The sequence below is a fragment of the Ceratotherium simum genome, chromosome 2 (assembly GCF_057802395.1).
Source record: "Ceratotherium simum simum isolate JZ-2026a chromosome 2, ASM5780239v1, whole genome shotgun sequence".
In the NCBI taxonomy this organism is placed as follows: domain Eukaryota; kingdom Metazoa; phylum Chordata; class Mammalia; order Perissodactyla; family Rhinocerotidae; genus Ceratotherium; species Ceratotherium simum.
This window is the reverse complement of record NC_141901.1, coordinates 42701888-42716790: the sequence shown is the minus strand read 5'-3', so window position 1 is coordinate 42716790 and position 14903 is coordinate 42701888. Positions and strand designations below refer to the sequence as shown.

The 14903-nt window shown below is 49.8% G+C and overlaps 2 protein-coding genes across 4 annotated transcripts; one reads left to right on the top strand and one right to left on the bottom strand.

Annotated features, from left to right (window-relative positions):
- Positions 1–311: 311 nt before the first annotated feature.
- Positions 312–10276, bottom strand: S100A13 (S100 calcium binding protein A13). 3 transcript variants are annotated; one of them, XM_004436062.3, is made up of 3 exons: positions 10142–10276; positions 9030–9223; positions 312–732 (listed from the first exon to the last, which is right to left on the bottom strand). In XM_004436062.3, exons 2-3 carry the CDS (start codon positions 9180–9182, stop codon positions 589–591), a joined length of 297 nt encoding a protein of 98 aa, XP_004436119.1. In that variant the 5' UTR covers positions 9183–9223; positions 10142–10276; the 3' UTR covers positions 312–588. The 3 variants fall into 3 exon arrangements, with proteins under 3 accessions (XP_004436119.1, XP_087299141.1, XP_087299139.1); XM_087443015.1 differs by lacking the exon at positions 10142–10276 and adding an exon at positions 9600–9766; XM_087443013.1 differs by lacking the exon at positions 10142–10276 and adding an exon at positions 9379–9773 and having other exon boundaries at positions 313–732.
- Positions 9841–14830, top strand: S100A1 (S100 calcium binding protein A1). Its single transcript, XM_004436063.3, has 4 exons — positions 9841–9914; positions 11134–11203; positions 13256–13408; positions 14484–14830. The coding sequence occupies exons 3-4, from the start codon at positions 13268–13270 to the stop codon at positions 14625–14627; spliced, it is 285 nt and encodes a 94-aa protein (XP_004436120.1). The 5' UTR covers positions 9841–9914; positions 11134–11203; positions 13256–13267; the 3' UTR covers positions 14628–14830.
- The last annotated feature ends 73 nt before the right edge of the window (positions 14831–14903 follow it).

Genomic DNA, 14903 nt, shown 5'->3' with positions numbered 1-14903 from the left:
TTCTTGTCTTTGTGACTTAACCTCTCTAAAATCTGTTTCCTCATCTTTAATACAGGACTTAAAAATAGTACCTACCTCAAAGCACTGTGAGAATTAACCAAGATAATGAAAGAAAATGTTTGGCACTGGGCCTGGCACACAGCAAGCCCTCAGCACATGTTCACTGCCATCATTATCACCCAATGGCACAAACCCCAGGAAGAAGACAACAGAGCCAGGACCATGCCCCTGAGCCCCAGGAGGCACTTGGTAGGATATGAGTCACCTCACCTGCCCCAGAAATCTGTCTCTACCTTTCTTTTATTCATTCATCAACCATTTATTTATTGAGCACCTATCCTGTACAAGACCTGGTATTAGATGCCAGATGCGGAATATTCAAAGATGAATAACATTCCTGGTCCTCAAGGAGCTCATAATTTTTGGACCCACCCTCAGAGCAGAGCTTTTCCACCCCCTAGTCTGAAAAGAAGAAATCAGGGTGGGGTGTGAATAAGAAACATTTGTGCTTCAAGGAGAAGTCTTTATTTGGGGGAAGTGGGTTCTGCCTGGCCCTGCCCTACCAGCCCCCATCCTAGACAGTGGGGTTTACTTCTTCCGGATCTCCTGGGCCTTCTCCTTCCTGATCTCTTTGGCCAGCTCTCCAATCAGTCTCCAGTACTCGTGGAACTTGAGCTCTGAGTCCTGATTCACATCCAAGCTCTTCATCTTCTCATCTAAGGAGCCCACATCCTGAGGAGACACCAAAGGGAAGGGTGGGGTTAGAAACGAGGGTTCTTGAGACAAGGAGAGAGGAAAGAATTGCCATTTCCTTCCTTCAGAGAGTACTAGGGCCTGCCGCCCACCTTCAGGATGAGGCTACAGCTCCAAGACAGCGCTGCCTTAGCCCCCAACTCCAAGAGGCAGTTGGGGGGGTGGGGGGTGGGGCCTGATTTGTAATGTTTGCCGTGGTGTAAATACTCCCACCATGGCAGATTATGAACCACAAACATGATGTCACTGAACGCAGAGCTGGGAAGAGACGCACACAATGGGCCCTCGCCTGCAGGTACGGGTGGGCTCCAGCATACCACTGCGCCAGCCCTGGGATTTGTCCCAGGACACTCAGGGAGCCCTTGTAGGCATGGACCCACTCCAACCACCCCGAGAGCCTTCTCAGGCCACCCTCCTTCACAGAAAGCTGGAGAAGTTCACAGTTACTTGGCTGCTCATTTGCATAACCCTAATGTCTTCTCATTTTTCCAGCTGGGTCACCAGCCTGGTAGATCAGGAGAATGCCAAAGACACAGGGTATCTAGTTTTCTAGGGGGCCCTTGACAATATCTCTCATGACAAGCCTGTGAAATCAAAGGATACTGTAAGCTGGACCATCATGATCAAAGGATTTGTTGCCAGATAAACAACCACAACCAAAAAGTTGACTGTTGAACAACAGACAGATGTCAAACCAGAGAAGGGTGCCTCAGGCAGAGCTCAGTGCTAAACATTATAATCAACATTTGCATGAAGGCAGAGAAGGCGTGCCAAACCTAGAGATGGCACAAAGCAAATCCATAGAAGACCTAAACAAGACTTTTTTAAAGCCACAATCATGCTTAACAGTAAAATACTGTAAGCATTGTCAGTGGAAGGCAAAGATGTCCAGTATAACATCATATTGGCAGGGGGGGAGAACATACAATTAGTCAAGAGACAGAAATAAAAGGTATAAGTATTAGGAAAGAAGAGGCAAATTCACCTCTTATTATATCAGCAATTATATAATTGTATACCTAGAAAAAAGCAAAAGAGTGACGGCTAACATTTCAACAAGTGTAAGCACTTAATAGTGCTGACTGTTCCAAGCATTATGCTAAACACATTACAGCTTTACTTCATTTAATCTTCATAGTCTGCTACAGTGAAAGCCTCCATGGGCACAGGGGCCCTTGTCCATCGTGTTCACCACTGCGATCCCAGTGCCTGGGAGAATGTCGGGCACATGGCAGATGCTTGTCCACCACTGCAACCCAAAGCCCAGGACGGCGTCAGGAGAGGACATAGTAGGTGCTCAATAAAGATTGACTGAATAAATACAAGACCAATCCAACAAGGAAGGTATTATTATGAGTCCATTTCACAGATGAGAAATTAAGGCTCTGAAACACTACATAACTAACCAGGGATGACAAGCTCAAACCTGCATTTGAACCTAGATTGTCTGTCTCGGCTTATGCTCTTATCCACTATTCTGTATTTCTTGCCCCCAAAAAACTATTAGAAATGATAAAGTGTCTGGTTACAATATTAACACATAAAAACCAATACCTTTGAGGTATATGAATGTTAACCAGTTAGAAATATAATAAGAAAGATCCCATTTAAAATCATAAAAAATAAATAAATAAAGCACTTAACGCATTAATGTAGAACTCTATTAAGCTTTTGAGAAAAAAACTGAAGGACATAAACGAAAACTTGAATAAATAGAAAAACATACAGGGGCCGGCCCTGTGGCTTAGCGGTTAAGTGCGTGCACTCCACTACTGGCAGCCCGGGTTCGAATCCCGGGCGCGCACCGACGCACCACTTGTCCGGACATGCTGAGGCAGCATCCCACATACAGCAACTAGAAGGATGTGCAACTATGACATACAACTATCTACTGGGGCTTTGGGGAGAAAAAGGGAAAAAGAGGAGGAGGATTGGCAATAGATGTTAGCTTAGGGCCGGTCTTCCTCAGCAAAAAGAAGAGGATTGGCATGGATGTTAGCTCAGGGCCGATCTTCCTCACAAAAAAAATAAAGAAAGAAAGAAAGAAAAACATATTTTTTTTAGAGACAAAGAATCAATAGTATAAAGATATTAATTTTCCCTAAAATATCATTTTATACTATCCCAATTAAAATATCTACAGAATTCTCTTTAACATGATTAAATGTTACTAAAATTCTTCTTGAAAAATAAACGTAAGATCTACCAGTGAAATTCTGAAAAATAAGAATAATGAAAGAGAACCAACTCTACAAGTTATGAAAGCATATTATAAAACTATAGTAATTAAATGAGATTGTTACCGGGCCGGCCCCGTGGCTTAGCAGTTAAGTGTGCGCGCTCCGCTGCTGGCGGCCTGGGTTCGGATCCCAGGCACGCGCAGACGCACCGCTTCTCCGGCCATGCTGAGGCCACGTCCCACGTACAGCAACTAGAAGGATGTACAGCTATGACATGCAACTATCTACTGGGGCTTTGGGAGGAAAATAAATAAATAAATAAAATCTTTAAAAAAAATAAAATAAAAAGATGTTCTTTTAAAAAAAAAAAAAACGAGATTGTTACCAAATAAATAATAAACTGATGAATGAAAGAGATCCAAAACACACATGGGAATTGAATAAATAATAAAGGTGGTATTTCACATCAGTGGGAAAATTTTAATAATAAAATAAAGTCTGGGGTTTTTTTTAATATGTTAAATTGGGGAAAACTTTTCTTTTTTTTTTTTTTAAAGATTTTATTTACTTATTTTTCCCCCCCAAAGCCCCAGTAGATAGTTGTATGTCACAGCTGCACATCCTTCTAGTTGCTGTATGTGGGACGCGGCCTCAGCATGGCCGGAGAAGCGGTGCGCGCCCGGGATCCTAACCCGGGCCGCCAGCATCGGAGGGCACGCACTTAACCGCTAAGCCACAGGGCCGGCCCGGGAAAACTTTTCTAAGCATGGCATAAAACACAGAAGCCATTCAGGAAAAGCTAAATAGATTTGACTACACAAAAATTTTTTGTATTCTGTGTGGCAAAAAATACCAAAAACAAAGTCAAGAGACAAAGGGCAAATTAGGAAAAAATATTTGCAACACACATAATAGACAAAGGCTAATTTCTTTACTCTAGGAAGAGCTATAATAAATCAATATGAAAAAGAAAAACTCTTTGATAAAAGAAATAAAGAAGCAGTTCACAGAAAAAGCAGTATACGTGTCCACCAAAAATATTTTTTAGGGGCCAGCCCAGTGGCATAGTGGTTAAGTTCATGAGCTCCACTTTGGTGGCCCTGGGTTCGCAGGTTCGGATGCCAGGCGCGGACCTATGCACTGCTTATCAAGCCATGCTGTGGCAGGCATCCCACGTATAAAGTAGAGGAAGATGGGCACAGATGTTAGCCCGGGGCCAATCTTCCTCAGCAAAAAAAGAGGGATTGGCAACAGACGTTAGCTCAGGGCTAATCTTCCTCACCAAAAAAATATATATATTTTTTTAATATTCTATTTCACTCAGAAGTAAAGAAATGTAAATCAAATAAGATACTATTTTCACATATTAGATTGGCAAAAATTAAAAACTTGGTAAGAACCAGTTTGGGCAAGGACATGGGAAACAGGCATTCGTATGCACTGTTGGTGGCCATGAAAACTGGTACAATTTTGCTGGGAGGCAAATCGGTAATAACTATAAAAATTAAGAACAAACATGCTGGGGCCAGCCCGGAAGCACAGCGGTTGAGTTCCCGTGCTCCGCTTCAGCGGCCCACGGGTCTCGGGTTCGGATCCAGGGTGTGGACCAACGCACTGCTTGTCAAGCCATGCTGTGGTGGCGTCCCATATAGAGTAGAGGAAGATGGGCATGAATGTTAGCCCAGGGCCAATCTTTCTCAGCAAAAAAAGAGGAGGATTGGCATTGGATGTTAGCTCAGGGCTAATCTTCCTCACAAAAAAAAAAAAAGAAGAACAAACAAGCCTTTTGACCTAATATTTCTACTGCTAGACATTTCCCCTATGTTGATATTTTCCCTTAAGTATTTAAAGATATATAAAGAAGGATGTTTGCAAAAGGGAAAAAAATGGACACAAGAGAAATGTCTATCAACAGAGGATTGGTTACATAATTTGGGTTAACATACGTAATGGAATACAGTGCATCATTTTTTAAAAATGGGAAAATATCCTATATGCACTGTTACATTGTTAAAAAACTATTTGTAGCACAGTAGCTAAGATGCAATTATTTACTCACTCACTCAACAATTTTTATTTTTTACTTTTTTACTTTTTTACCATCTACTCACTCATTCAATATTTTACCCAACATCTACTAGGAGTCAGACACTGCTCTAGGTGCTGGAGATAAAACAGTGAGCAGGTTCCTTTTCCCATGGGACTTACATTCTTAGTAATACACAAGTACATAATGGAGGTCAAGTTGTGATGGAAGTGTTCTGAAAGAAAATAAGGCAGGGTAAAGGACTAGAACACAAGGGAGGTGACCTTTGTATTCGGTGATGAGGGAAGGCCATGCTGTGGATTTGCCATTTGAGCAGAAATGTGAGTTACTTGAGGCATAGGCCTAGCAAATACCTGGGGGATGAGCATTCTGGACCTGGGCAGGAAAAGTGGAGACAGTAAGTATAAATAACTCTCATTGCTTTTGAGGAGTTTTGCTATAAAGGGGAGCAGAGATGGAAGGCATAGCTGGAAGGAGTTGTAGGGTAAAGGGAGGTTTTCTTTTTTTTTTTTTTAAGATGGAAGACATTACAGCATATTTGTAAACTGATCAGAACAATCTAGTAGGGAGGGAAAATTTGACGATGAAAGAGAGAGAGGAAAGATTTGAAAGAGTAGTCTTTTTTTTTTACCTGTAAGGAAGATCAGCCCCAAGCTAACATCCATCCCAATCCTTCTCTTTTTGCTGAGGAAGACTGGCCCTGGGCTAACATCTGTGCCCATCTTCCTCCACCATTATATGGGACGCCGCCACAGCATGGCCTGACAAGCGGTGCATCGGTGCGCACCCGGGATCCGGGCCAGGGCCAGGGCCGCCAGCAGCAGAGCGCGAGCACTGAACTGCTACGCCACGAGGCCAGCCCTGAAAGAGTAAAGTCTTTAAGTAGGTGAGAAGGAATGGGATCCAGGGTACGAGAGGAGGGGCTGGCCTTAGGAGCAGAGACACATCATTCATGTGACGGGAAGGAAGGCAGGGTATGTGCTGACTGGTTGGTAGGTTTAGGGGGAGGGAGCACATAGAAGTTTCCTGATTGTTCTTATTTTCTCAGTGAGAAAATTTCTCAGTGAGACAGAGAAGTGGAAAGAGGGACTGGAGTCTGAGGAGAAAGGAAAAGGTGTGAAATAATCATCTGAAAGAGCTAGCAACCGAATCAGCTAGGAAAATGCAGCAGAATTGCGAGGCATTGCCAAGCGTCCCCTTGGGGTTTGTGGTTATATATTTAACCACAAGTGAGACAAGTCAACATGGCAAGTCAGCATTTTTCTCCAGCCAGATTCAGCTATAGGAGTGCAGAAGCAGAAGGGTGGATTTAACCAGCAAGTTCATGGAGGTGAAATGTTGGATTTAACCTGGGTTGGGATTTCACCTAACAAATAGGACAGAGAGGGCCAGCCCCATGGCTTAGCGGTTAAGTGCACGCGCTCCGCTGATGGCGGCCCGGGTTCGGATCCCGGGCGCGCACCGACACACCGCTTCTCAGGCCATGCTGAGGCCGCGTCCCACGTACAGCAACTAGAAGGATTTGCATCTATGACATACAGCTATCTACTGGGGCTTTGGGGGAAGAAAATAAATAAATAAAACATTGAAAAAAAAAAAACAAATAGGACAGAGAGAAACAGAATCAAGGAAGCTGAGGGTGTGACTACATGATGACCCTTAGAACCCAGCTGAGGGGCTAGCCCCGTGGCTTAGCGGTTAAGTGCACGTGCTCCGCTACTGGCAGCCCGGGTTCGGATCCTGGGCGTGCACCGACACACCACTTCTCCGGCCACACTGCGGCCACATCCCACATACAGCAACTAGAAGGATGTGCAGCTATGACAATCAACTATCTACTGGGGCTTTGGGGAAAAAAAGGAGGAGGATTGGCAATAGATATTAGCGCAGAGCCAGTCTTCCTCAGCAAAAAGAGGAGGATTAGCATGGATGTTAGCTCAGGGCTGATCTTCCTCCCCAAAAAAAAAAAGAACCCAGCTGCGTAAGAAGGGAAATAAGGACATGAGGGATGATGATGGAGGATGAAAAAGTGGTCAAGAGACTGACGGTCCCAGTGGAGTCAAGGAAATGCTGAAGTGGAGGAACTAGATAGAGGAATAGAACTGAAATGACAGGAGGTAGTAGACACAGACAGGGAAGCTTGAAATTGCAATTTTGGAGGTGGTGCATTATTTTGGTAATGACAAGATCTAAAGCATGAAGAGAGGAGTAGGATGCTGAGATGCAAGTGGATAGAATCTTTGGAAGTGAGGAGTTCAAGAAATTGAAAGGCCAGGGTGTTGAATGAGTTGTCTGTGTGGATACTGACGAAAACAACAGTAGCAGTGATGAGAAGAAAAACATTAAGCCATGGGCCAGCCCCCATGGCCTAGTGGTTAAGTTCAGCACACTCTGCTACAGCAGCCCCAGGCACGGACCTACACCACTCATCTGTCAGTGGCCATGCTGTGGCAGCAGCTCACATACAAAAAGAGGAAGATTGGCAGTGGATGTTAGTTCAGGGTGACTCTTCCTCAGCAAAAAAAAAAAAACAAAAAACAGCAAGCCAGGAGCTAAAGAGCTATAAGGAATGCAACAAGAAAGGTGGCAGGCGGCATACTAGCTTCCAAGAAGCTGGGCATGTTAGGAAGAAGAAACTAAGATCTGGGAGCAGCAATGAAAAGCAAAGAGGCTACTTCCTGAATTTCCAAGCCCAGAGAGAGCTGGATTTGGAAGAAAAACAAGTCACTATTTGACAAGGCTACAGGGAATTCTGTACCTTCAGCGAGAAGAGGAAGGGAAAGGTCCGAGAAGTCTAAGGATGCAGTGGACTTTTCAGATGATCAACTATGAGCTTCAGAGATTCATTTGTGTTTTTCTTTTTTTTTCTTTTTTTTTTTTTTTGAGGAAGATCAGCCCTGAGCTAACATCCATGCCAATCCTCCTCTTTTTGGTGAGGAAGATTGGGCCTGGGCTAACATCCGTGCCCATCTTCCTCCACTTTATATGGGACGCCGCCACAGCATGGCCTGACAAGCAGTGCATCGGTGCGCGCCCGGGATCCGAACCGGAGCTGCCAGCAACGGACCACGCACACTTCACCGACAGGCCACGGGGCGGGCCCCTGTGTTTTTCTTTAAATCCATGTTCACACATTTTTATTTGCCTGTGAATTTTCAGAAAGGATGTAAAAGAAACTGTTAACAGCCTCAGATGATGTGCCAACCCAGAGTGAATGCAATTTAAATCCCTACTCCAGGGCCGTCCTGATGGCATAGCGGTTAAGTGTGCTGTGCGCTCTCCTGCGGCGGCCCGGGATTCAGATCCTGGGCACACACCGACGCACTGCTTGTCAAGCCATGCTGTGGCGGTGTCCCATATAAAGTAGAGGAAGACCGGCACAGATGTTAGCCCAGGGCCAGTCTTCATCAAGAAAAAGAGGAGGATTGGCAGAGGTTAGCTCTGGGTTGATCTTCCTCACAAAAAAAAATCCCTACTCCATCCTGTGAGTAGGAGAAAAGGAATGACCTTGTCAGGCGCATTATTGAGGGGATTCCCAGAGGGGGTGGGAAGTAATCACAGATTACTTACATCTCCCTCATACCCTGAGATTCTATGACTCTATGAATTTGGCTGCATTTTATTTTTGACAAACCCCTTCCCATAGCTGGGCCTTAGTTTCCATATATAAGAAGTGAGGAGTTTGGACCATGTTTTCTCTTGACCTCCTTCTGATGTTCTATGAATCTCCTGAAAGCCAGCTCTGGGTCCAGTCCTGTGTTGCAGAAATGAGACCAGAGAGGCACAGAGCAGACACAAGAACCCAACAGCATTGTCTGATGGAAGCACAAAGCTCAACAACACACTCACTCACACAAACACAGTGTTACCTCGTTACACACACACACACCCCCGGCAAAAACACCCAGAACCATTTACGAATAGTCACTCACATCCATCTCCACAACACACCTGTGCTCACATTATCGTGCCCAGCAATACCACCTCACATACACAGTGTCCCACAGCCACTGTCTCCCAAAATCTCAGGCCCAGAGACCCCCACTTACCTTGAGCAGGTGAGGCAACTGCTGAGTGACCAGTTCCTTAAACTCATTGATGCTGAGACTGCCCTTCCGGCCCTCCCGCCCTGCAAAGGTGAAGAAGGTGGTGACCACTGTCTCGATGGCCGCCTCCAGCTCAGTCAGTGGCTCAGCTGCCATTAGGACCCCGGGGCTGGAGCTGATGTCCTCACAGGGCTGACCTGAAGGAGGGGAAAGGAGAGAGAGAGAGAGTCAGGATAGGCCAGAGTGCCCCTGCCCTGGCATTGCCACCTCAGGCCTCTGCCTGGAGGAGGCATTAGGGGAAGGAGGGAGGGGACAAGGATGGAGCTTGGGGCAGGGAACCAGGCAACAGTACCTCAGTGTACCCAGGTATTCACTTCCAGAAACCCCTTCCTGTCTAGGTCTCACTGTCTGGGGGTCCTTTTGAAGTGTCTGTGTCTTAGGGACCCTTCTGTGGTGGCCTTTCAGTGGAGACTCCTCTGTCTGGCAGGAGGCCAGGGTCCCCCTTTGGGGTCTTCTCAGTCTCCTGGCCCCTCTGTGCAGTTCAGTCCCAAGGGCCCTTTCTTGGAGTCTCACCCAGCCTCAAAAGGTCATGAGGTTGTTTGTCTCCAAAGCTTGTTTGTGTAGGGTCCTGGGTCTCCACCCGCCGGCACTCCACCCGCCCACACACGTTCTGGCCGCTCTTCCCAGCAGAGAAGCCCAGGGTCTGGCCACTGCCCAGCTGCGGTCAGGGTTGGCTCAGTCTTGACAGCCCCGGCCTCTGCTGCCCGCCCCCATCTCCCTCAGGGGCAGCTGGGCAGAGAGCCGAGCCCAGGACCCCACAGACCCTCCCCACCCCTATTTCCCGGCGACAAGGGTCCTGGATGGGACTCGGCTGACTGCCCGCGCCCAGTAAGAGCTTGGTACCGCCCCTCACAGCCCTGGGGGAGGGGACGGCTGGAGGAAGGGGACACGCCCCCTCATCCCTCCCTTTCCCACCCCCCCCCCCACCTCCGGACTTGATCTCCCAAAGCCACTTCCTGAATCCCAGTCTGAGCGGGCTCCGGGGGAGGGACGCGGGAGACCAGGGAGGAAAAAGGCTCCGCAGGCCCCTCCAGGGTTAGGCGGATGCGACTCACCGGGGCAAGGAGCCGGGGTGCACGCGAGCAGGAGCCGTAGGGCTGAGGTTTATAAGGCCCTCGGGCGGGAGGAGACAGCCGCTCCCAAGCCCGGAGGTGTCGCGTTTCCGTGGTTGATTCTGAAGAGAGCAGACCGCCCAATCACGCTTCTCGCCACCACCACCCCCCTCACCCCACCCCAGCAATCAGGCCTTGAACCCTGGCCCCCCAACCCGGCCCACGCGCGCCCCCACTTGGTGGAGGGGCGGCCCTGCCTGGAGCTGCCTGGAGCTGCCTGGACAGATCCCACTCAGCTGGTGTCCTTGGGTCCCATCCCTTCTCCCACAGGGAGCCTGCTGCCCCACCACACCTGCGTCTAATCGGGAGTGTGTCTGTTGCCGGGAGGGGGGCGACTGCAGATGGAAAGAACCAACTGAGGGAGCGCAGCACTGAGAGCAATCCAAGAAACACCACACAGGACCCCTCAGAATGAGATCCCGCAAAGGACCCTGCAGCCCAAGACCCCCTCAGAGGATCCCAGGCTCTGACTCCACAAACAGAGGGGGATCCATGCTGAGACCCCAGTAGAGGAGACCTTGGATTGAAATCCCTCAGTGGGGTCTCAGACTGAAACTCCTCAGGGAGACTCCCAAGACTAAATTATTCAGAGAGGACCCCTCACTGAGACCCCTCAGCGGGCTCCTCCTGTTCCCTGCCTAGCAGCCACAGCCAGTACTGCAGGGGGTGGCAGGCAGGCCTCTCAGTGTCCCTCCCAGGACCTTTCCCACCTCCCTTCCTCCTGGGCCCTGCCTGTTGAGGCCCAGCAGTGGGGGAAGGCAACCGAGGCTAAAGAAGAGGACACAGGGCAGCCTGTTCCAGCCCAGGAGACAGAGGGCGCCTCTGTCCTCTCCTGGCCCCTTGCCCCACTGGGTGTCCGTCTGTGAAGGGGTGGAGCCGGTGGGGAGGGGGGGTCAGTGGGGGAAGGCAGGCTGAAGACAGGTCTCCCCACACAGCTCCGGGAGCCACATTTGCAGCTTCAGCTGTCTGTCCAGAACCTGCTCCCACCTCAGGCCCAGGCTGACAGTGAGTATTCTGCCCCATCCTGCCCTGGCCAGCTTGGGGGAAAGGGGACTTCAGCGGGGCTCCAAGAGTCTGGGGACGATGGCATCGTGGTGCACTGAGGGACTGGGAAGTATGCTGGTGACTGCGGTTTGGGATTTGAGGGAGACAGGGTTTGGAGGGTGATGAAGGCAGGCAAGTGAAGGTCAGAGGGAGATCTGGGAGCTCAGTGAATAAGGAAGCCATTGGGGAACCCAGCCACCAAGCTTCCAGGAGACCAGGCCCTTCTACCACAGAGCCCTCAAGTGTCCTCCCAAGGTTCCCTCAATCTCCCTGAGGCTGGCAGGGGACCCAGCCCTCGCCTCACTTCCAGTGGGGTAAGAATAAGAAAGCAGATGGAACAGCTGCTTCTGCCCACCCCTGCTTCAGCCTCAGTCTCTCTGCCACCCCCACCCAGCCTTGCCAAGAGCTCAGGTTCCAGGGAAGTCTGGGGCGGGGCGGGGGCAGAGCATGCACCGTGTGATATCAGGAAGAGGGGGCACTAGGATACTGTACCCAACCCCAACCCTCCCTTCACGTGAGTCCCCTTTCTCCTCTTCCTCTTCCTTGGCCCAGACCTCCAGATTCTTCTTCCCCTCAATTCTTTCCTCTTTGCTTTCCCATCTGTCCCCTCCCTGCCCAAGTCCTTTCAGAATGGCCCCTACATAAAATCCCAGGCTGCTCAAGGGCTCCAGGCAACCTTGAGGTGCCCATCCTGGATGGGGCCGATAACTTAGCCACCAGCACCCCTCCTTCACATACCCCCCTTATCCCCGCCATCAGCCCAGCTTGGGTTCCATCTCCCCCATGTCTCTGTGACAACTGCTTCTCATGTCCGGAGTTCAGGTGACACTCACAAGGGCCCCATTGAAGAGCTGGGATGTCATCTGATCAGGGCCCATTGTCCAGCCCGTCAGGCCTGGGGAAGGATGGGGACACCTGATCTGAGACACCTGAGCTGCCCCCTGAGACCATGGAGGGGCTGATTGTCCCAAGGCCAAGGCAAAGAGGCCCCTGCTTGGCAGTCCCTCCTCCTCAACAGACCCCTCCATTTTTCTCTTCTCTCCCAGCCCCTTGAACTCAGAGGACCCGTGCACTCAGCCCTTTATCTCCCTCAATACATTCTAGCCCATTCTCCCTGCTGCCACTGTCCCCACATCAATTAGGCCAGGCTGGGGGTGGGAGTGGCCAGCAGCAGGGACAAGTCCCACAGGATTCCTCTCCCCCTTCCTGGGAGCCCTGACTCCAGGGAAAAGGCTCAGACATTCCTCTCTCCCTTCCCACCACCACCCGATGGAAGGGCTGATTCTGCAGAGAAGTAAAAGGAACAAAACTAGAAGTAGTAGAGGTGAACCCCAGGGAAGCCAACGTAACATGTTCAGGAGAGAACAGACTTGAAGGACCAAAAGAGGCCCCCAGTCTGCTGACATGAAGTTCAGAGGCAGTGAGACCCCCCCCACCCCCGTCCTCATGAAACCTTGGGCCAGACACTCAGGCTGCTACCCTCTCCGTCAGGCTGACCGAGGGCACCAGACTGACTCCTTGCTAGGGATGGGCAAAAGAGACAAGGCTATAAAGGGGAGCCCAGCCATCACTGCCAACAGCAGAGCTTGGCTGTGCTAGGCAGGCAAGGTCCAGCATAATAACAGAGCCAGAGGAAGCCTGGCCAGGTCCTGTGACCACCCCCGCCTGCCTGCCCCACCCTCCTCAGTGTCTGCCCAGGCAGCCAAGAGCCACTGCAGACTCCTCTGCAGGCCTCCAGAGCCAGCCCAGCTCCAGCTGCTCTACCTCCATGCCCCAAACCCTGACTCCCTCTTGCTGGGGTATGGATTGAGGGACACAGAATACAGGTCTGAATTTAGGTCTGTTGGGTTCTCCTACATTGTAAAATCTCGGTGAAGGATAAATTTCAGTGGAGCTCTGATCTCATGGCTATTCGAGCTGTGGGACCAGGGCCATGGCTAAGGGCTCCCCTCTACTGGACCACAGATACCCTGAGCTTGGTCCTCAGCTCACTTCCATGGTGGGGGTGGGTAGGTGAGCTGCGCAATGGGCTCTGAGCTGGAGACGGCGATGGAGACTCTCATCAATGTGTTCCACGCCCACTCGGGCAAGGAGGGGGACAAGTACAAGCTGAGCAAGAAGGAGCTGAAAGAGCTGCTGCAGACCGAGCTCTCCGGCTTCCTGGACGTGAGCACAGAGTTGGGGTATGGGGTGGAATGGGCAAGGGGTGGGGGAACAGAGTGGGCACCTCTCTGCCATCTCCCCACCCCACCCCAGCTCAGACCAACCATCTCCTTCCTCTCCCAGGCTTCTCTCCTGGGTTTTTCCAGGCTCCCCTAAGTCAAAATGCCGATTTATTGGTCACCTGTTAAAAGTGCTAGACTCTATGTAGATGCATCGATAACAAGGCTCACAGTCTAGAAGGGAAAGACTGACACTTGGAAGTAAACCATGAACACCAGGAAGTGACATATTTAGGAAAGAACAGAGTTGAAGGACCAAAAGAGGCCCCCAGTCTGCTGACAGGAAGCTCAGAGGCAGTGAGACCTTCCTCTCTCTGAAGCCTTGGGCCAGCCACTCAGGAAGTACGCAAAGCCTGAACAGAAGTGCCAGAAAGGCTTATGGGAGAATATTAACCTGACTAAAGTAGGACAGCTTCTCCAAAGAGGTGGCACTTGAGCTATGGATTTCCATCGCAAGGTTATTAGGGTAAATGTAGGTATTTTAGGAGGAAGTAACTGCATGAACAAAAGCATAGAAGAAGAATATGGAGCATGCTATATATAGTAAAGGAGAAGCCAATAGAAAGTGTACCAGCTTTGAGGTTTTATTAGACGTGGGTTCAAATTCTGGCCCTGCCACTTTCTAGCTGTGTGACTTTGGGCACATCATTTAACCACCAACTGTCAATTTGTTTCTTCTCTAGAATGGGAATAATGAAACCTACTTCATACTATTTGTGTTAGAATTAAATTAGACAATGCTTGTAAAGCTCCTAGTGTAGTGCTTGTGGCATTGTAGGCACTCAACATACGGTACTTGACGTTGTTATTGTTACTCTGCCTTGTTAAGGAGCTTATTCTGTAGGCAACAGGAGGCCACAAGTGTTTTGTTAGTTTTGAGGAGGGGAGCAGAAGAGTCCCATAATTAGTCCCTCTTGTTCATCTCTGCCTCCTTCTCCCCAATCAGCCACCTCCCTTGCCCCTGACTCAGTGCTATTCATCTCCCTATACACCTACCTCTCCATCTCTTCCCTCCACAGGCCCAGAAGGATACGGATGCTGTGGACAAGGTGATGAAGGAGCTAGACGAGAATGGAGATGGGGAGGTGGACTTCCAGGAGTATGTGGTGCTGGTGGCTGCCCTCACAGTGGCCTGTAACAACTTCTTCTGGGAGAACAGTTGAGCAGACAGCCCCAGTGGGCAGCGCCCTTCCCCTCCACCCTGCCATACCTGCCCCTTTGCCCTGCTTCCCCCTCACCCCACTTTCCCCTCCCCACACTCCCACCCTTGCCCCTCCTCCAACAAGGGCGCAAGAGTAGTGGGCCAGGCCTGCAACTCATGTTTCATTAAAGGCTCCTCTCTCACCAGCTGCTGTCTGTCTCCTATGGGGTCTGCAAGTGAGTGGGGAAGTGAAGGCTGCTCAATCCCAGCTTGCCTTATTGGGCGGGGGGGGGGTCTT

What these genes read in the sequence shown, in the direction of transcription:
- S100A13 (XM_004436062.3), bottom strand. Translation starts at nt 9,182, where the DNA reads ATGGCAGCTGAGCCACTGACTGAGCTGGAGGCGGCCATCGAGACAGTG. An exon ending in AGTTGCCTCACCTGCTCAAG is followed by an intron (nt 733 to 9,029) that starts GTAAGTGGGGGT and finishes GTGTCTCCTCAG; the next exon opens with GATGTGGGCTCCTTAGATGA.
- S100A1 (XM_004436063.3), top strand. Translation starts at nt 13,268, where the DNA reads ATGGGCTCTGAGCTGGAGACGGCGATGGAGACTCTCATCAATGTGTTC. An exon ending in AGCTCTCCGGCTTCCTGGAC is followed by an intron (nt 13,409 to 14,483) that starts GTGAGCACAGAG and finishes TTCCCTCCACAG; the next exon opens with GCCCAGAAGGATACGGATGC.